General features: G+C 34.4%; 1 protein-coding gene across 2 annotated transcripts in view; it reads left to right on the top strand.

Annotated features, from left to right (window-relative positions):
* Positions 1 to 22,315, top strand: part of Nbea (neurobeachin) — a 532,882-nt gene that overhangs the window by 255,280 nt on the left and 255,287 nt on the right. For both annotated transcript variants that reach the window (XM_042685587.1, XM_042685588.1), the window contains exons 37-38: positions 5,182 to 5,290; positions 9,281 to 9,447. In XM_042685587.1, coding sequence (XP_042541521.1) covers positions 5,182 to 5,290; positions 9,281 to 9,447 — 276 coding nt within the window. The remainder of the gene's footprint in view (positions 1 to 5,181; positions 5,291 to 9,280; positions 9,448 to 22,315) is intronic.

The following is a 22,315-nucleotide window of genomic DNA, read 5'->3' on the forward strand; positions in this document are numbered from 1 at the left end:
TTTTATTGTAAAGATGCTGTATAGAGAGGTGACAGTTACATGAATAAGGCAATGGTACATTTCCTGTTGAGCATTATTACCCCTTTCCTTATGTTCTCCCACTATCCCTTCCCTCCCCCCTCCCTCACTGTTCACTCTCCCCTCCCCTGGAAATTGTAAAGTTCATTTCCAATATGCTGTCTTGTGGGTATCATTGTTGCAATGGGTCATACTATGTCCTTGTTTCAGCATTGTTATTCCCCTTCCCCTCTCCAAATTAGACAAATGTATATACAAGATGCAGGGTACCAAGATCAAGTACAGTGACAACAGAGGTTATACCATAGGGGGAGGAACACACAAAGGAAACAAAAACAAACAACAACAAAAAAGTCCTTGTGTCCACAGGTTTGTAAGTTTTATGAAGCTGTACTCATTAGGTTGTCAATTCTGGTTAGTACTTTTTCAAATTCTTTTTTGTTTGTTTTTAATATTATATTTACCTTTAAGTAATTGTACAAAGGAGTCTTTATCCAGGTCTGATATTCATTTAATACTAGCTTAATAGCATAGTACTACATTCCTTTCTGTCTTAGAAAAGTTTGGGGAAAAACATACTTTAAATTGTACTTCCAAGTGTTTGACAGTTTTCACAAGGGAAAATGCATACTCATTTTTTGTTGGAATTATTTTAAACTTACTCAAATTCTTTTTTTAGTATATACTTTTATTGTAAAGATACTGAACGGTTACAGTTACGTAAGTAAGGTAATGAGTACATTTCCTATTGAACATTCTTACCCCCTTGTTTGATTTTCCCCTGCCATCCCTTCCCTTCCCACCACCCCCACTCTTCCCTCCCACCCCCCTCCTGAAGTTCGTGTTCGTCAGAGTGTCTTGTATGTCTCATTGTTACAATGGGTCTACCTGTATCCTTATTTCAGCATTTTGTTATTTCCCTTCCCCTCCCCAAATTAGAAAAATGTATATACAAGATGCAGGGCACTGGAATCAAATACAATGAAAACAGGGGTTATCTTAGGGGAAGAACATACAAAAGAAACAAAAAAATGACATAGTACATTATAAGTACATTAGAAACAACAGCAAGAAAAATAGAACCTCTTGTGTCCCTATCTTGGGGTTCACTTCATTTAGTTTCATCTTATATGGTCATACATACATAGCTTTTGACCTTTTCTGCTTGTCCTAGAAATATACTAGTTACTGCAGATAAGGGAAACCATGGGACCTATGTTTCTTTGAGCCTGGCTTACTTCACTTAATACAACTTTTTCCAAGTCTTTCTATGTCCTAACAAATGGGGAGGTGTCATTCTTTGTTGAAACAATATTCAGATTATCTTAAGTTTAATGTTACATCATTAAGGATTTTTCACATCTCTCTAAGTTATCTAATTTAAGAAGTTTTATAGTATTTTCTTACAATCCTTTTCTATAAGGTCAGCAATAACGGTCACATTGTTATACTCATTTGATTTATTTGAGCCTTTTTTTTCTTTGTCATTTTAGCTAATATTTGGTCAATTTTGAGTATCTTGTAAAAGAATAAAATTCCACTTAATCTTTATTACTATTCCATACTTTATTTACTAATCTTTATTATTTCCTACCACATGCCTCTTTTGGAATTACTAATTTTTTCTTTATTTGTGGTTTGTCTAGTTGAAAGGTTTGGATAATGACTTGAGTTAGTTCTTATTCTTATTTTTAAAGTTAAGTATTTAGAGTAATAAATATCTATCTTAACCCCGCTTTTATTGTATTCTGTAAGTTTTATTTTCTTTTCATTCTCTTCAAAGGATTATGTAATTTTTCCTATGTTTTCTTCTTTAGCCTATTAGTTATTGAGGAGTATGTAATTTAGTTAGCATATAATTGTTGATCTCATGAATTTCTATCTTTTTTGAATTCTTAATTCAGTGCACTGCTGTGGAAAAAGAGAAAGCAAACATTATCATGCAATGAGCCCCTGTCTTTCTGAAGTGATTGGAGAGATCACTGCTGTGTGCTTCCAGGAATCTCAGCCTATCTTAACACTGTGCAAGGCATAGAGATGTCTTTTAACATATTGCTAGAATCATTTCTACTTGGTCCTGGGGAGACAGAATCATTATTTAAGCCAGATCTCATCCTCAAGCAATTATTTATGGTAAACCCAACATTGATTTGGGGGAAAGATAGATAGATAGATAGATAGATAGATAGATAGATAGATAGATAGATAGATAGATAGATAGATAGATAGAGTGATTTCTCTCCTGAAATAAAGAAAACACTCTCTCCCTTATCAGGTTATGTGGAAGATGCCAAAAAATAGTTCATTAATAGAAAAAGTACTAAAACATTGCTATAAGTCAACTTTAGTACATAAGAAAAATCAAACAAATGAAATATAATTAGACTCACCTAAACGTCATGGGTAGATTTTAAAAGTTATTTTTAATCAGTAATTGCAAATATCAGAATATATAATGAGAAAGAGAAAGTATGGCTCAGGTGGTAGAGTGGCACCTTGAGTGAAAAAGTCAGACATATAATGATTTTTTTCTTTGCCTTGATTATTTTTATTAGTAAAGAAGACAGATTTGCCATACTTAAATAGAATGTAGTAAAGACTATGAAAGACATTACCATGAGTTACTGTTTAATAAATACAAATATTGAAACATCTCTCATTCAGATTAAAAATTATGACAGCTTGAGCAAGGAAGAGAATGATGATTCATGCAGAGGCCATAAAAATAAACAATTGTACTTTTGAAAATAAAACTTTAGATTATAATCTTGGGAGATAAAAAATAGATGATAGCTGGGCACCGGTGGCTTACATCTGTAATCCTAGTTACTCAGGAGGCTAAGATCTGAGGATCACGGTTCAAAGCCAGCCAAGACAGGAAAGTCTGTGAAACTTTTATCTCCAATAAAACCACCAGAAAAAAATAAATAAATAAAACCACCAGAAAACCGGAAGTGGCGCAAGAGGTAAAGCGCTCACCTTGAGCTGAAGAGCTGAGGGACAGTGCCTAGGCCCAGAGTTCAAGCCCTATGACTGACCAAAAATAAAAATATAAAATATAAAAAATTAAGAATTACATGTCTTTTAGAATGTTTCTATTTAGTCAAGATGAATGAAAAATTAAAATCATGAAAAGTTTTAAAAATTATGATGTGGGACAAGATTCTGACTATTAGTTTCATCTGTTCAATAATGAAAACAATTGTTTACTACTGAGGATTTGTGAAAATTAAGGACTCTATGTAAATTACCTAGTTTATTAGATAGCCTTTTAGTAAATGGTTTGGAAATAGTTGTTACAATCAATATCAATTTCTTTATTATCTAGTACAACAATCAGTTCTCTCTCTCTTACTTCTCATTGACTGGGCTCAGCTAAGTGTGTTATGGGTTTCTGGCAGCATGGTAGTAGAGTCCCAAGAGAATATATGTCAAGAAAAATCAAATTTGCTTGCCTCACTCATATTGCATTCTGTTGGGCATATTAACTCACAGGGCAAGCCCCTAAGAAGAATGAAGACTCCACTTTTAGATAGGATGATGACAAAGTAACACTGAAAAAGAATATATGATGTGGAAAATACTGAGGCAGCCATCTCTAAAATAACTTCTGTCACATGTTACAAAAGAAGGATGAGTTTTTCTTTGTGCAAAATGTGAAGGTATTTCCAACAACAGTTGCTAAGTAGAAAAACTAGGAACAGCTACTATGAGAAAGTTAAGGTGGTGGATATATATTTATAATTTTTGCACATTATTTAAAATTTATTGAGATTAAGTGATTATATAAATTTCACAATATTGTGAGATAGTGATACTTAGCTAAAGTCACAAACACATTTTAACCTTCACAAAGCAAATTGTCATTACCATGGTCTATAAAGCTTGTGAATTCTACAAACTTTGACAATACAACTATTTTTTCCAAATGGGTGATATGTACATTTCTTTCCTTTTGCTTAGTGTAAGCTGTTCCTTCTTTCTCTCTCATTCCGTCCCTCCCATTGCTGCCCTTGAGTTGCTTAGTTCACTTTCATCAATGCCTAGCGCAGCTGATGAGTCCCTCTGCTATATTTTATCACCTGTTTCCTTCTTATTCTGTGCCCTTCTCCTAGCTTACCTCATATGTGCACATGTATAAACCATAAGTGGGGTCAAGAACATTGAGTCTTCTAAAAACAATCCGACAAATTTTATAAAAGCTCCTTTGTTTCTTGAGTTCTGTTTACTTTGTCATATCTCTTTGAGGTTTGAATTGAACAATTTTTCTACATTTTTAAAGACTGAAAGGAACTCAAGGAATGAACAACTGTGTAGGTCCATTAAAGTTAGAAATCGGGTGGACAAGCCCGGCGCCAGTGGCTCATGCTTGTAAACCTAGCTATTCAGGAGGCTGAGATCCGAGGATTGCAGTTCGAAGCCAGCCCCAGGCAGGAAAGTCCATGAGACTCTTATCCCCAATTAACCACCAGAAAACCAGAAATGGCTCTGTGGCTTAGGTGGTAGAGTGCTAGCCTTGAGCTGCCGAGCTCAAGGACAGTGCCCAGGCTCAGAGTTCAAGCTCCATGACCAACCAAAAAGAAAAAGAGAGGAAGAAATTAGTGGACAAAGGATGTAGTAAGGGGATGCTCTAGGTAACTTATTACACATTTTAAAAGTAATTGAAATATTCCAATAATTAACATAATTGAAAAATTTTTGTCTCATTGCATTTGCTTAAAAATTTAGTGTAGTTTTACTTAGAATTGTACTTTCAACATTTAAAGAAATTTTAGTTATCATTTAGCCCTATCATCCGTACTAATACAAATGAGGATCAATTCTGGAAACTTCTTAATATGAAATATCCCGTTTAAGTTGGAAAGTTTGTTTCTACGGTGTTGAATTGCATTGTTTATAGACACTGTAAAGTATCCATAGAAATCCTTCATTTTCATTGTGTTAACTGTTTTTCAGGAACCGAGTCATCTATGTATGACACTGTTTAACAGAGGCATTGTCAACAGATGGAACTATAAATTAAAATACATTAGTTTTATATAATATAGATTTAATCTAGGATTTATGAATGAGTATTTGTAATAATAAAATTTGATTATTGAAGAAAACTGGACTAACCAAAGCTATCCAAGGAATTAACTCCAAAGGTACTTTTCTTTTTAGATTGTTGTGCCATGCTATGAAGGACCATATAGTTCGTGTTGCAAATGAAGCCGAGTTTATTTTGAACAGACAAAGAGCTGAAGATGTACATAAGCATGCAGAATTTGAGGTAAGGTTTGGGGAATAGATTAAATTGTACTTTCCTGTTGCAAATCAATCATCACTCTCTTGTCACCTTACATAAATTTAATTTCTGAGAAAATTTTTCTGAATGCAACATATTTTAGGTGCTATTATTAAAATCTTTAGTAAATTAAAAAAAAGCACTAGTTTATTTCCATTTTGATCATGAAAGGAAGAAATCCTTTCTGCCATGAGGCTAATTGGTAGACTCAAGTTTTTCTAACTTATTCTTAAAATGAAGGCAAATAAAAATTTATAATCCAGTTACTGTAGTTTTAAGCCAGAGGAAGATAATACACCACTAAATAGATATGTCCATGATATTATTTTATGAACCCAATCATACAATTCAATAAATCTCCTGATTTCAAATTTTTACATATAGCACTTATTCAGCATTTGAGTTCAGTCTTCAACACAACACGTGTCAGAGATATTTGATGACCTGATGGTCAGCACTGGACTCCCACTGGTGTTGGCAGTAATAAATACAAATTTATTTTCTTGATCCACATGCCAAACACGTGGTGTGGCTAGAAATCATAACACACAATTCCAGTTTTGTTGAGTTGTTCTTTTATGTCTGGTGATCTCTGACCTAGCTAGCTGAATAGCATGAAACAATAAAATAGTTGTCACTTTCATACACATGGAGCCTCTGCTTCATTGGTCAGAGGTGACAGCAGACATTTGTCTCATGAAATTGTAGCAACCTTATTTGAAAAAAAATATACTAGATATTTTAAACCTAGATAAAGGTATAATGACAAAGGTTTATTAAAGTAAAATTACCTATCACGTTACCAATGAAAAACATTGCATATTTTCAGAATTATCATTCCGTATTTTAAAGTCTTTGAGGGATATGCTTAGTTATAAGACATGTCAGAACTCACAAAATAAGAATATTCAAATACCTTTTAACTTAATAAAATGTAGAATGTTAACTGAATTCCCTATACGATCAATTTTGAGGCAATTATGTTTCCACTAAAATCAGGATATTTAGTTTAGATAGAAGCTGGTCAGTATTTGTCCTATGAAAGATCTGAGATAGATTTTTCAAGCAGCCATATATGAATCCTGAGCTTTAACACATATCTAACCAAAAGGGACAGCTGGGGACCTTTTTTCAGTCTTGTTTTTTATTGACCCTCAGGGAGTCTTTTAGATATTTTTTTTCCTAATTGCTTTCCAGCTCCAACACATTTTTTTATATAAGTATGTGTGCAGGCTATCGAGCTTGAACTCAGGACCTGGGTGCTGTCCCTGAGCTTTTTTCTCAAGACTAGCATTCTACCACTTGAGCCACAGCTCCACTACTGAATTTTTGGTGGTTAATTCCAAACAAGATTCCCATGGATTTTCTTACCTTGTCTGGTTTCAAACCTTGATCCTCAAATCTCAGCCTCCTTAGTAGCTAGGATTACAGATGTGAAACTGCTGGTTCTCAGCTCTAATGCATTTCTTTTGTCGGTCATGAGGCCTGAACTCTGGGCCTAGGCACTGTCCCTCAGCTCTTCAGCTCAAGGCTAGTGCTCTACCACTTGAGCCACAACACCACTTCTGGCTTTTTTCTGCTTATGTGGTGCTGTGGAATTGAACCCAGGGCCTCATGAATACAAGGCAAGCACTCTATCACTGAGCCACCTTCCCAGCCCCTGTAATGCATTTTTAATACCATCAGTATTCTGCTAATTTGCTTGTTGTTTGTGACCTACTTACACGTTTGTATATTATTTATTGAAAACCTAAAATATTTTTCAGTATTTTGTCACCATAACCTTCATCTGTTAGTGTTGAGAACAATCCCATTACTCATGCACAGCTAGGGATAATAAGTTTTGAAGGGAACATGAAGAATTCGTGTTTTTAAGATTAGATATATGTATCATATATAATGTAGTATAAATCTACTTTTAGGATGGCCATTTGACTTGTAAATTCCAAGAGATTTTACAAAAATCATGTATGTAAGCTTTGCTAGGATTTTTTGATGAGCTTCTCTGTCCTCTATTTAAGCCTGTAATTAAGAGGAAAAGCCTATGTAATTTAACATGGGTATTTAACAGTTAAGCTTTTTTGTTAGCTATTGTAATTATTAAGAAAGAAAAATGAAATTTTAATTTTACTCTCCAATGAGCTAATGAAATATTAACCTCATTACTGAGGCAGATCCTTGTACTAATTGGTGATTCCCTATACAAAAAGATAAATTGGAAAATGTATTAATCCTTCTTAGATTACTTTAGGTTTACTTTAAAAAGAGATGACTTGTAGCAGTAGTCCATTTCAGTAGATAGAAGGAATATGCTTAAGTACATACCATGAAATCGATTTTTTTTGTTTCCATAGAAATGATGAAAGGGAATAGTTACATATATTTTCTCAGATGTATGAGACTTTATTCTTTCTAGTTGCATTATATGTATTACACATTTGTTAATGCTAATCTATAGTCAAGCTAATATGTATGGAAACTACCATAAAAATTAAACTTACAGCCTGGTGAAATGGCTGCATTTCTATAATTCTTGTGGGAGCTGAGATTTCAAGAATCATGTTTCCAGAAAGGCAACCCCATGACAAACGCTCATGTGAATCTGAGTGTCATTTGGTCACATTTGCAAGGATGCTGAGTTCTGAGGATCTAACTTTGAAGTCAGTCTAGGTAGGAAAGTCTATGAGAATTCTTATGTCCAGTTAACCACCAAAATGCTGGAGATATGGCCCATGTATTAAAGCCCCAGTACCAGCACATACAGAAAATTAAGACACCCCACAGGCACAAATACACACTAATCTCAGCCAACAAGCTAGATGTGATATTGTGTTCCTGTCATTCCAGCTATGCAGGAGGCTGAAATAGAGACAATTACAGTTCCAGGCCATCCAGTTCCAAAGACCCAGTCTCAATAGGAAAACTTGGTGTAATGATCTATGCCCTGACACCTAAGCTGTGGCAAAAAGCATAAACAGGAGAATTGAGATCTAGGCCATCCTGGCAAAAAGCGAGACCTTAAATTAAAAATAATCAAAATTGAGGAGCTTGGAAAAAAAATTGAGGAGCTTGGGACATGGCTCAAGAGGTAATATGTCTACCTAGAAAGTATAAGGCTCTGGATTAAAATTTGAATACCACAAAAGGAAAGATTGAAAGATTATTTAAAAGATTCTTTTTTACAAGTTCATGTTGAAAGTTTTGATACACAAAGTGTTCCGTTGATCAGCAGTATTACCAACACTATATATAGACTACTATAAAAATAAAACATAAATACAGCTAGCTGACATGATAATAGAATATTATTGGAAAGCAAAGATTAAAAAACAGAAATAATTCCCAGGAAACACTTTAGAAACATAAAATTAGCATTAGATGGAATGTTAGAAACCTTGTCAGCTCTTCCTTTTGATAACAGAACTAGGTGCAATTGCATAAAGTGAGAATTAAAAGCCCAGGGCTACTAAATTTATAAGTTGCTTTTTTCTTGTATTGTATATTGGTATTGATAAGTGGAAAATTGTAACTTAAATGATATTTTTTGTCTTTAAATTATCCAGAGCATGTCTTATTTTAAGTGAGACACATCATATTAGTAACAAGCAGATCTATATTTTTAGTAAAGCTTTTTTGTTAGATGATTAATTTTCGACATTAAAATCGTATTTTCAAGAGTGAAACTCTAAAGTCATTACTCTAACATTATCCAAAATATCGCACACATACTTTGGAAAGAGCACATTATTTGAGTTTTTAAAGATGAATAGCACAACAAGGGAAGGGGTAACAATGATCAACAAGTAATGTACTCATTGCCTTACTCATGTAACTGTAAACCCTCTGTACAGCATCGTTACAATAAAATAAAATAAAAAATAAAGATGAATAGGTCTTGCCCTTTGCCTTAAAGATAGGTACCATGACTTTATTATAATATGTGCCTCGTTGCACGTTATTGTTCTCTCTTCTCAGTCTCAGTGTGCTCAGTATGCTGCTGACAGGAGGGAGGAGGAAAAAATGTGTGACCATCTTATTAGTGCTGCTAAACATCGAGATCATGTGACAGCAAATCAGCTCAAACAGAAGATTCTCAATATTCTCACAAATAAACATGGTGCCTGGGGAGCGGTCTCTCATAGGTGAGTTGAAATGAATTAGAATATGAGTTCCTAATAAATAAATTAGGAACCCATGAGTTAATTATAATAGATAGAAGTACAATTTACCACAAGTTTAAAATACAGAAAAGTGATTGATTTAACTGGCTCTAATCTTCATTTGAAAATCTGAATATTTTAAAGTAGGTCTAATGAAGCATATTTTGAATTTGTAATAATATATATAATAATGCAAAATTTGTTCAGGCAAGTATTTTGCACTTATCATCTAACATGGGTATTTAAGATACAATGTGGTTTTTTTGACTACTATAAAAAGCTATTAGATTTCTTTCACTCTTAGTTTTTCTTATAGAAGCATTTACTGTGGACCTATTATATTTCCTTTTTCTTTTTAAGTTTTCTTTTATGACTTTAGATGCAGCTTAAGGAAGGAGTTTTCATCTCAGATTAGAATATTTATGATGCTTTAGTACAATGAAATCAAATTAGATTATGTGTGAATTATAAATGCCCTGTCCTTCTCTCTTTGCCAAAATGTTATGGGCCTAAAATTATTTTTGTTTGTACTTAGTTTTTTAGAAAACTGATACTGAGGTAGGTCACTGCATTTAGATTTTGACATTTTTCATTTTTATACTTTTTTTGTCTTTTGTGGGGTTTGAACTCACAGCCTGGGCACTGTCTCTGAGCTTTTTCCCTCATGGCTAGAGTTCTACCACTTTGAGCCACAACTCTGGTTATTTGGTAGTTAATTGGAGCTAAGAGTCTCACAGTCTTTTTTGCCAAGGGTGGATTTGAACCGCAATCCTCAGATCTCAGCTTCCTGAGTAGCTAGGATTACAGGAATGAGCCACCAGAGCCCAGCTCATTTCTTATTTGAAGCCATTAAATATGGCAGTGTTTGATGGTTTGTTAGGTATAGACTGGTTGTTATGAAACTACATTTTGGAAGAAGTACTTTTGTTAAAGATTTGGCTAACTGCCCTTTGATATGAGATAGATAAGGAAAATTGTATTATTTTTAAATTAAGTTAAAATTATAATATGCTTTAAAATAGTCAAACTATATATTTGGTTTTATATAACAATAGCACTTAATAATCAGCATCTAATATGTTGAGTATAATGTACCATACTTAGAAATTTACATGAATTATTTAATATTCAACATACTTATCAAAGTTTTCTCCATTTTACAAAGAATTAACTGAAGATAATGGAGGATAATAAATAAATTTACATGTAATACAGTACTTGTCCAAACAGAAACAGAGTATGTAATTTTATTGAGTTTTTCCAGAGAAACACTGAACTAATAAGATAGACAAGATATTTATGTAAGTCGAAATCAGTAGGATATTTGAGCAGGATGGAAAATGAGACCAGATTTCTGTTTCACAGTCTTGAAAATAAATTCTTTCTTAAAAAAAAAAAACTCTTGCCGGGTGCTGGTGGCTCATGCCTGAGATCTGAGGGTTGCAGTTCAAAGCCAGCCCGGGCAGAAGAGACCATGAGACTCCTATCTCCAATAAACCACCAGAAAACCGGAAGTAGTGCTGTAGCTCAAGTGTTAGCGCGCTGAAGAGCTGAGGGACAACGCCCAGGCCCAGAGTTCAAGCCCTATGACTGACAAAAAAAAAAAAAAACTCTTAAAAAATAAATAAATAAAATAAAAGTTTATTTCACAAAAAAAAAGAAAATAAATTCTTTTTTATATAGAAAATCAGTTTTTGTTCAGACTATCAAATTGGATTGGATGATCCCTAGTGACATTATTGAGGAATATCATTTATCATTTACTTAATATTAACTGATAATAAATCTTGACTCAACACACCTTCACAGCAACAGATGGACTGATGTTTGACCACAATTGAGCATTATAACTTAGCCAAATTGTTACATGGAACTTAACCACGATGCAAAATAAAAGTAGCATGAGTAGCTGTAGAATTTATATCTCTTGCATTGTATTATTTACTTTGTTATGCAAAAATATTGTATAATCTTGCTAATAATTCAGTTGATAAGATTGATGATACTGCCTCAAAATGTCACATTAAGTTTCTGTGGCCAGAAGACAAAGGTTCTTCATAGAAGCAGTCACATGCAGTCAGGTGGTAACATGTTAGACTTAAATTTTGATAATTGGTCAGTTCATCCTTTTTCATGTAGCATATACCAACAGAGAGATTGATAGAAACCTACAAGGAACCAGTTACTTTTTATTTCTTCAAATACTAACTCCTAGTGCTTATTAAATGAAAATAAAAGCCCATACAATTATCTAATACCTATTATCATTTTCTACTAACTGGATCACTGAATTACAAATCTTGAAAGCACAGGTCTTATTCCCTTTAACATTTTTTATTCTTTATTATATTTAAGTAGCTGTACAAAGGAGTTGCCATTTAAAAAGCAATTTATGAATATATCATATAAAACACACCTTGATCAGTGTCACTCCTTTCAATAGTCTCACTCTTGCCTTCCAACTTGCCCCTTCCCTTGCTTTTATTAATTTTCTTAATATTATCTTTAAGTGGTCGTTGAAAAAAGTTGCCATGTGACAAAGCAGTTTATAAAAACAATATATCTGATTGATCTCATCCTTTTCTTAAATTTGTAGGATATACACTAAACTCTTGACGGCATTCCCCTCCCCCAACTCTTTCCTCTTGATCCCCGCTGCCCCCAAGTATCTATTTCCTGGGGTTATGTCTTGTACTGATTATTTCAATATAGGGTCTTGTTGGGTCTTCGTCCGTCCCACAAAAGACGGACTGGGTCTGAGGAAAGGTAAGTGCGGCGCTTGCCCATTCCCCAGCCTCCCTCAGCCCAGGAGACAATCAGACACAGCGGGGAGCCAAATCCAGCAGGTAGAAAAACTCGTTTATTAACAGAGAGCAGCCCCTTTTAAAGACAAAAAGGGTGGGTGGCATGGTTAAGGGAGGAAGAGGAACCAATCACTGTCAAGGTCACACCCTATCATTCACCTGAGCCTTCACGGGCTGGTTAGGCACTGATCGGCAGATCAATTGGGCTCTGCCCACTCTACTCTCTCCCAGTGCCATCTTGGCTGCCCATGTGCTCCACAGGGCCTTACTATTTGTGCTCTTCTATATGTGATCATGATCACATGATCACATATAACTTTATGCTTTCTACTGTACCTAAGATGGAAGACCCACCACACCCGGCTTCCTCCATTGAGATGAAGCATGTTAGTTAATCCAGAATGGCTTGATACTGCAGACTTCTCGAGCTCAGCTTCATATGTAGCTGGGAGTGTACTTGGCTTTTAGTTGAATATTTGTGTATGTTTAGGCTGGCCTCAAACTAAGACCCTCCCAATGTCAGCCTTTTAAGTAGGTAGGTTTACAGAACTGTGCCACCAGTGCCTGACTACTTTGGTTGTTTTTTGGAGATAAGGGCTTGCCTTCGGCCTGTGTTGGCCTGGATCACAAACCCTTCTATTTATGCTAAAATAAGAAGCCTGTTTCTACTGTGCCAGATTTTTTTGTTGAGAATGGTTCTCACAAATTTTTTACTCAGGCTAACTTTGAATCATAGTCCTCCTAATCTCAGCTTCCCAAGTATCCACATTAAAGGCATGAGCCATCATGATCAGAATACAATAGATTTTTTAATTGTATTTTATTGTAAAGATGCTGTACAGAGGGGTTACAGTTACCTGAGGAGGACAATGAGTACATTTCTTATCAAGCATTGTTACCCTTCCCTTGCTGTTCTCTCACTATGATAATTTTTATGGGTAATAACTGCTTAGTTCCTCCTGACTATGACATTGTCGGGGGAACTAAAAATTGAGGTTTCACAATAGAGCGGATATTAATCACTTTATTCACCTTACTGGGCCACTTAACTATATTTGACAGTTTCCCTAAAACACTATATTAAAACATTTCTCTTTCCCTGCTGCCTGACTGACCTCACATCCTGCCATGCATATTCCTAGCTAGTGGTCACTCAGAAAGATCCATTGTACTTGTATGGTATCCCCCTGCTGACTGATCTGCTCAGATATTTTTAAGTGCCTTCCAATAGAATTTGAGCTCAATAGCTATGTGCATATGAGCATATAAAATGATGCTTATCAAAATGAGCGCCAAGTAATGGAAACAAGAGATTTTTTAGTTTACTCTGTGTGGGTTTTTTTTTTCCTGTTTTTCCTCTTCAGTCACTGTTTTTTTGTTTCTGTAGCTTTTGTCTTGTACATAAGTTTATCTGATTTGGAGAGGAAAGGAGGAAGCACAGAAATGGTGGGACAGAGGGTGAACTAAGTCAGCCGTGATGATACTAGACACTATGTTGAAAATGAACTATACAACTTGGGGGAGGATTGGAGGAAAAAAATTGGGAGAAAGGGAAGAGGTGTCCAAAAACAATGTGCTCAATACCTGACTTACATAATTATAAACTCTCTGTACACTTAAATTTTTTAAAAAAGTATATTCTTCTCTGAAAACTCCAAGCTTTAACTATGCTCCAACAATGCACATAAATTTCTTCCTTGTTGATGTGATGATGATAAACAGACATGCATTTGACAAAAACATTAGAGCTTCAATCAATACTAAGAGCTCTATGATTGGTCGTGTGATTTATTGGCTGTGTAATCTTGAAAAAATAGCTTTACCTTTCTGATAATATATTCTCATGCTTAAATGGAGTAAATATCTTCTATTTCATTGTTATTTTAGTATTAAAAGAACAATTGTGTACAAAATGCTTAATACTAATGCCTAACACATAAGAAGTCGTTTATGTGTTTATTGCTTTTCTTTTTTTTCTGTAGTTCTTGCAAAAAGCTTTGAAATGCAAAAAACTATGTATAATCTATTGCCATTATTCATTTTATCAACAGACAAGTCTTGAGCTCTTATTTGTGCTATCACAGTGGTGAATAAACTTACTTTATTATCTGATTAAAAATTGATGCTAGATAAATAAGTGAGCTACAGATACAAACTGTGGCAAAGACGAAAATGAAACCTACAAAGTACTTTGAAGGAATACTTATATCAGAGACATTTATTTTAGATTAGGAAGTCAGAATACTTCTTGGAAAAAGCCCTGTTTATGTTAAGACCTAAGGGATTGTTAGCAAAGGGGTCAGTGTAAACCATTAAGGAGAGATATATTGTAAGAACTCAAACTTCAAAAATTAGCAAAAGAAACTAGTGTGTGAAGAGCTTAGAGAGAAATGGAGAGTAATGTCTTGAAGATGATGTGAGAGGTTACTATTTATAACAGATGATCTAATTCTTGTAGATCATATTAAGGGTTTGTGACTTTATCCTAATTAGCTTGAAAAGATGAGTAACAGGATCTGAATTGCCTCTTTTTTTTTTTTTGATAGTCCGGGTGTTTGAACTCAGAGCCTCATGTTTGCTAGTCAGATTCTTTACCACTTGAGCCAAACCACCAGCCCCCCTGATTTATTTTTATTAAAGAACAGTCTGGCTATTACATGAAAATATACACTGCAGCATATAGGAAAGTATGAATCCAAATGTCACAGATTTCTGTAGCATTCCATGGCATTTTCTATCTAGTCTAATCCCACTTTCTCTTATTTTTTTGCTTTTATCTTTATTAAAATTCTCCAAGGAGTATCACTTAGTATTTTATAGCCATGCAAAAATGTCTGTCCCTTCCAACACACTTAAAGCTTCCCAAATTTAGGGGCTAGCTGATAGTTGTTTTCATATACATGTTAAAAAATACATGTTAAATCTAAAGGGATTTTATTTCTGTAATATTATACTTGCCATTTTATAAAAGAAGGTTCAGTTTTAACATAAAAATCCTTTTACTTCTGTCATTTCATTCAGTGAAACAAGTGGCATTGATATATATTTTTTCATGTAAACATTAGTATTGAGGTTTTATTTCCTGATAAGATCTGGTATTAATAGACATTTAGTGAACTTAGCCATATTTTGTTAATAACTTCTAGAACTTCACACCTAATGTCTCACTTTCATTGTGACGGTTTTCTACACTGGTTATTATTATCATGTATATGTTACATATTATTGTTCTACAGGTAAACTATACCTCAGATTATCCATATTTACATTCTGCTTCTGGCCAAAATGAGACAATTAGTTTCCATATCTAGTAAGAACTGGGACACCTGCGTGTAGCTAGAGGCTCCCGCCATTTCAGTTTGAGTGGATGTCCTTCATTTTAGCACTACATGTTATTTAACCTTCCTGGCCTTACCTAGACCTTGGTTATTATCATATCTTTACCTTCAATAACTTCTATGAGCATCCTCTCTTGTAAGACACTAAAGCTACTTTTAGGAAGGAGTATTTTTCATATCAACTGAGAAAATGATGGAAATAACTTGTTTCCTGATCTCAATATCTTAATGATTCTAAATGGTTCCTTCCTTCGTTCCTTCCTTCCTCCTTCCCTCTCTCCCTTCCACCCTACCTTCTCCCTTCCCTCTCTCTCTTTTCTTTCTTTCTTCTATTCAAATTCCCTACCCCAAGCCTTTCTGCAGCATCCTAAAATATCTGATTCAAAAGTAGTATAAACATGAACCTTTGAGATTAAACTTATAAGGTTCTAATTAATTGAGGCCACTCATTTTAATTATTACAGTAGATAGTAAATTTTAAATCTCAAGTTAGGTACAATCTTTATAACTTCCTGAAGGAACAAACAGAAAAATCAAGGATGTTGCCGTAGTTACTACCATTACTACAGGTGAATAGTATGTTGTCCTGGCATTGAATAATATAAAAGTAACTGGTATAGAAGAAAATATATTGCAGGATGACAGGGCTTAGAAGATGGTCAAAATTCATTTTCATTGATTGAACTCTTAAGATAGGTCACATTGGAAAGAACTCAGAAATGTTGATCAATAGAGATTGAATGGGTTATAAACAAAAATGATCCTAATAATTTCCTAAAAATATCTGGATTTTTTAAAATTAGGATGATTATTTTAATCTTTTGTAAGTAAGACACTATAAAATTCATACAATTAGATATTCATAAATCAATCAAATGAGTCTAGTGAAAAAAATTCAATATACATATAAAAATAACCAATTGCACAAATATTAGACTACTTTCATAGACATAGAAGAGTCTTCAGTTGTTTTTTTTATTTTTTCTTTACAAAAATGAGTATCTTTTAATTCCCACATTAATTACAAATGGCATAAAAATTTTAAATTTTGACAATTTGAAACAAGTTCCTGGATATTATGTAAGGTTATCATAGCCCTTGTTCCTTAATTTAGCTGCTAATAAAATATGCACTAACTACAAAAATAAAAATAAAAATCTTTTTTTCAAGCAGTAACATTGGGTGACTTAAAATACTCTAAAGTATTTTTATTGGATTATTGAAGACCTTACACTGTTCGGCTGGTGAGATAAATCTCTGAATTCATTTACTCTGATTTTTATTTTGTAATTCTTCTTTGTGTTTTAGATGTTTTCATTGAAATGTCATTCATGTTCTCTAAAGCAATATGCTCAACCTATTGTATTTTTACATGAACATATGTACTAGATATTTAAGAATTTGACTTCTAATAGTTTTTTCTACAAATATCCTCTTATATAACTATATTTTTTTTACTACAAATGTAAGGAATGGTTTACAGTGACATTGTATGTTACTGGCCCACAAAAACTAGAATTAGATGGTGAAGTATGTTTTAGTATTTGTGCTCATAAGTAGTTTAGTGTCATTTGTCAGAACTGAGGCTTGTCTGTTTAGTTGGAAAGATCCATTGTCCTGGAGTGCTATATTTTGAAGTCATCTGTCAAGGATACTTGCAGAGAGAAAAGACTATTTATGTTTATGGCATTTTAAGTAACTGAGTTATACCCTTTGGAATATGAAAAAAGCTTGTTTACTGTCATCACTGTTCATTTAATCCTGAGACCTTGACATAATAGCATTCCCCATAAATCTTCCTGTGGGTAGTTCAATAAAGCAGATGAACATCAAAATGTAATGATTGTTTCAGCTCGAAGAATTAACTGTGTAATAGAATAAATACAACCCAGACAGGAAATAGCACCAAGGCATTCTACCAATTCACTAGAATGCTATAATAATAATACTAAACTAAAAAATAATTATTTGTTTTAATTTCTGATCTACTTAGTGATATTATTTATTGTCTTTAATAGTTTATTAAGATAAAGTGATGAAATTATAGGAATTATATATGAATTACAACTGGCTTTTTAATATTGTTAATATGTTAATTTTCATTTTTTGAATATGTTTATTATCTTTAAGTAGTTGTACAAAGGAATTGTAAACTGGTTTATGAATACAGAGCCTCTTCATCAAGGTCACCCCTTTCTGCATTCTCATCCACACTCCTGCCCTACCCCTTTCTTTATTTTTCCTAAGTATTAGGTTATGTAATGGATTTTTTGCAATTTAACAATGCATTTATGTATGTAATGTATCTTGATCTGTGTCCATTCCTTCACCTTCCTCCAACCAACCCCTTCCCTTATTTTTCTTAGTTCTGTGGTATATACAGTGCTTTCTTGCCTGCATTCTTCTTCCTTTCCCTGTTCCTTCTTCTACTGGTTAATTCATTTATAACCCCTTACATACCACCCAATTTGTTTAATTATAGATGTGTAGGATGTTCTAGCTCTCACAAATTTAAAAAATGCAGTCTTTTTCTAAAGGCAATTTTATATTTATATATATATACTTAATTATATATTAAAATATAATATATTAACATATATATTCTTAAAATATAAAAATAATGAAAGTTTAGCGCTAGGAATGTGGCTTAGTGGTAGAGTGCTTGCCTAGTATACATAAAGCCCTGGGTTCAGTTCCTCAGTACCACATACACAGAAAAAACTTGATAGTTGCACAGAAAAACCTAGTAGTTGCACTGTGGCTCAAGTGGTAGAGTGGTAGCCTTGAGCAAAGGAAACTCAGGGACAATGCCCAGACCCTGAGTTCAAGCCCCAGGACTGGCAAATAATAATGATGATGATGATGATGATGATAATGATAATAATAATAATAATGTTTGTATGAGAATATTCTAATAAGGTTGTGGTATATTTGTATTACATTTCTTACTGATTTTCTTCATATTCAATTTTTGATGTTTATTATTATGTAATTCCTCAAATATGAGTTTTTAAATTTAATAGTCCCAGTTAAAAAATTTAGGTCAGGGCTGGGAATGTGGCTTAGTGGGAGAGTGCTTGTCTTGCATGCATAAAGCCTTGCGTTTGATTTCTCAGTACCACATACAAGGAAAAAGCCAGAAGTGGTGCTGTGGCTCAAGTGGTAGAGTGCTAGCCTTGAGCAAAAAGAAGCTCAAGGACATTGCCCAGGTCCAGAGTTCAAGCCCAGGACTGGCAAAAAAAAAAAAAAAAGTCAGTAGAACATTCAAGTAAAAGAAAACTTACCATATACCACTACTGGAAATTTTAATGAAAGGAACTAAATGTGCTTAGCACTTGGTGATTACTATTCTATATTTCAGAGCCCACATTCCTAAGCCATAAGAAATACAACTCTTACTTAACACCATCTGAAAAACTGAGTGCTCTGAATACCTTTTGCTTAGATATAGATCTGTAAGTTAAAACAATTCTAAAGCAAGTTACATGTGTCACTGTTTTCATATGTTAATAAAAATGGCAGCTTAGTTTGGAACAGTAAAAGTACTATACTTTTTAAAATATTTTTATTATAAAGATACTGTACAAGGGCTTACAGTTACATGAATAAGGTAATGAATACATTTCCCATGGAGCATTGTTACCCCTCCTTTGTTTTTCCCCTACTATCCCTTCCTTCCCCACCTCCCCAATTCCTCCCTCTATGACCCCTCCCCCAAAGGTGTAAAGTTTGTTTTCAACATAGTATCTTGTACATCTCATTGTTACGATGGGTCAACCTGTATCCTTGTTTCAGCATTTTGTTATTTCCCTTCCCCTCCCCAAATTAAATAAATGTATATACAAGATGAAGATGCAGGGCACCAGAATCAAATACAGTGACAACAGGGGTTATACTATGGGGGAAGAACATACAAAAGAAACAAATAAAATCACATAGTACATTAAAAACAAAAAAACCTCTTGTCCATATCTTTTTTTTTGTTTTTTTTTAATTTAATTTTATTTTATTTGTGAACATACTGTACAGAGGGGTTACAGTTACATGGGCAGGATAATGCGTACATTTCTTACCAAGCATTGCAGCCTCCTCCTTTGGTTTACCCTTCACATCCCTTCTCAGCCTCCCCCCTCCCCCCAATCCCAATCCTTCTCCTTCCCCCCCTTTCCCCCCATCCCCCCCCCCCGACGTTGTAAAGCTCGTTTTGGACATGACAACTTGTACTTCTCATTGTTGCAACAGGTCCACCTGTATCCTTAAACAACTGGTTTTTCCCCATCTCCTCCACAAGTTATACTGACATCAAATATAGTGAAAGCAGGGGTTATACAGTGGGGGAGGGACATACAAAGCAACAAAGAGATAATCTTATAAATGCGTTAGAAACACATGCATGAAAAAAAAAACATTAAAATACATATCTAAGGGTTCATTTTCCTGACATCACATTACCTGACATTTTCCGCTTGACTCATACATATACTAGATATTGCAAATAAGGGAAACCATGGGACCTATGTTTCTTTGGGCCTGGCTTACTTCACTTAATATAATTTTTTCCAAGTTTTTCCATTTCCTAACAAATGGGGCAATGTCATTCTTTCTGATGGAGGCATAGAATTCCATTGTGTATATATACCACATTTTCTTGATCCATTCATCTACTGAGGGGCATCTGGGTTGGTTCCATATCTTAGCTATGGTAAATAATGCTGCAATAAACATTGTTGTGCTGGTAGCTTTAGGGTGGTCTTGTTTGTAAACATTTGGGTAAATGCCCAAAAGTGGGATTGCTGGGTCATAGGGGAGTTCTATGTGAAGTCTTTTGAGGAACCTCCATACTGCTTTCCAAAGTGGTTGAACAAGTTTACATTCCCACCAACAATGAAGTAAGGTTCCTTTCTGTCCACATCCCCTCCAGCATCTGTTGTTGTTAGAGTTCTTGATTTTTGCCATTCTAACTGGGGTGAGGTGATATCTCAATGTTGTTTTGATGTGCATTTCTTTTATGGCTAGGGATGTTGAACATTTCTTCATGTGTCTATTGGCCATCCTTCTTTCTTCTTCAGAGAAGCTTCTCTTTAAGTCTTTCGCCCACTTATTTATTGGGCAGTTGTTTCTTTGAGGATTTGTTGTTGGGTGGTTTAATTTTTTGAGCTCCAAGTATATTTTAGATATGATACCCTTGTCCGTTGTATGGCTAGTAAAGATCGTCTCCCAATCCGTGGGCTTTCTATTGATCTTGCTAGCTATGTCATTTGCCCTGCAGAAGGTCTGCAACTTTATGCAATCCCATTTGTCCAACCTTTCTTTGATTTGTTGTGTTTCTGGGTCTCTATTCAAAAAATTTTGGCCTGAGCCAAGGAGACCTAGGGTTTCTCCTATTCCATCCTGTAATGTTTTCAGAGTGTCTGCTTTGACTTCAAGGTCTTTGATCCATTTGGAGTTGATTCTGGTGCAGGGTGATATATAAGGATCTAGCTTTAGTTTTCTACATGTAGTTAACCAGTTTTGCCAGCACCATTTACTGAAGAGGCTGTCTTTCTTCCATTCTATTGTTTTAGCTCCCTTATCGAAGATTAGATGGCTATAGGTCTGTAGGTTCATTTCTGGGTTTTCAATTCTATTCCATTGGTCCTGAGGTCTGTTCTTATGCCAATACCAAGCTGTTTTGATTACTATGGCTTTATAGTAGAGTTTGAAATTTGGTATTGATATTCCTCCAGCAGTGTTCTTTCCGTTGAGGAGCGTTTTTGCTATTTGGGGTCTTTTATTGTTCCATATGAATTTTTGGATTGCCTCTTCTATTTCCTTGAAGAATGAGGTTGGAATTTTGATAGGTATTGCGTTGTATTTGTAGATAGCCTTGGGAAGTATTGCCATTTTCACGATGTTAATCTTTCCAATCCAGGAGCATGGGAGGCTTTGCCATTTTTTTAGTTCTGTGTTGATTTCCTTTTTCAAGATTTTAAAGTTTTCATCATAGAGGTCCTTCACTTCTTTAGTTAAGTTAATTCCTAGGTATTTTATTTTTTGTGGGGCTATTACAAATGGAGTTGCTTTCCTAAATTCAGCCACACTTTTCTCATTGTTGGCATACAGAAAAGCCATTGATTTTTGGGGGTTAATTTTATAACCTGCTACTTTGCCAAAGTTTTGAATCAGCTTGAGTAATTTGGGAGTGGAGTCTATGGGATTCTTTAAATACAAGATCATGTCATCTGCGAAGAGGGAGAGTTTTATTTCTTCTTTCCCTATTTGGATCCCCTTTATGTCTGCATCTTGTCTTATTGCTGTAGCTAGGCATTCTAATACTAGATTGAAGAGAAGTGGAGAGAGTGGGCATCCTTGTCTTGTTCCTGAGTTAAGAGGAAATGGCTTTAGTTTTTCACCATTGAGTATAATGCTGGCTGTAGGTTTGTCATATACAGCCTTTATTGTATTGAGGAATGTTCCATGGATTCCTAATTTTTCCAAAACCTTCATCATGAAGGGGTGTTGCATCTTGTCGAATGCTTTTTCTGCATCTATTGAGATAACCATGTGGTTCTTATTCTTGCTCTTGTTGATGTGATGAATAATATTAATTGATTTGCGTATATTGAACCAGCTTTGCATCCCTGAAATGAATCCTGTTTGATCGTGGTGTATCATTTTTTGGATGAATTGTTGAAGTCGATTGGCCAAAATTTTGTTGAAAAGTTTTGC

The sequence above is a fragment of the Dipodomys spectabilis genome, unplaced genomic scaffold (genome assembly GCF_019054845.1).
Source record: "Dipodomys spectabilis isolate Male_0828 unplaced genomic scaffold, ASM1905484v1 ptg000095l, whole genome shotgun sequence".
NCBI classification, from domain to species: domain Eukaryota; kingdom Metazoa; phylum Chordata; class Mammalia; order Rodentia; family Heteromyidae; genus Dipodomys; species Dipodomys spectabilis.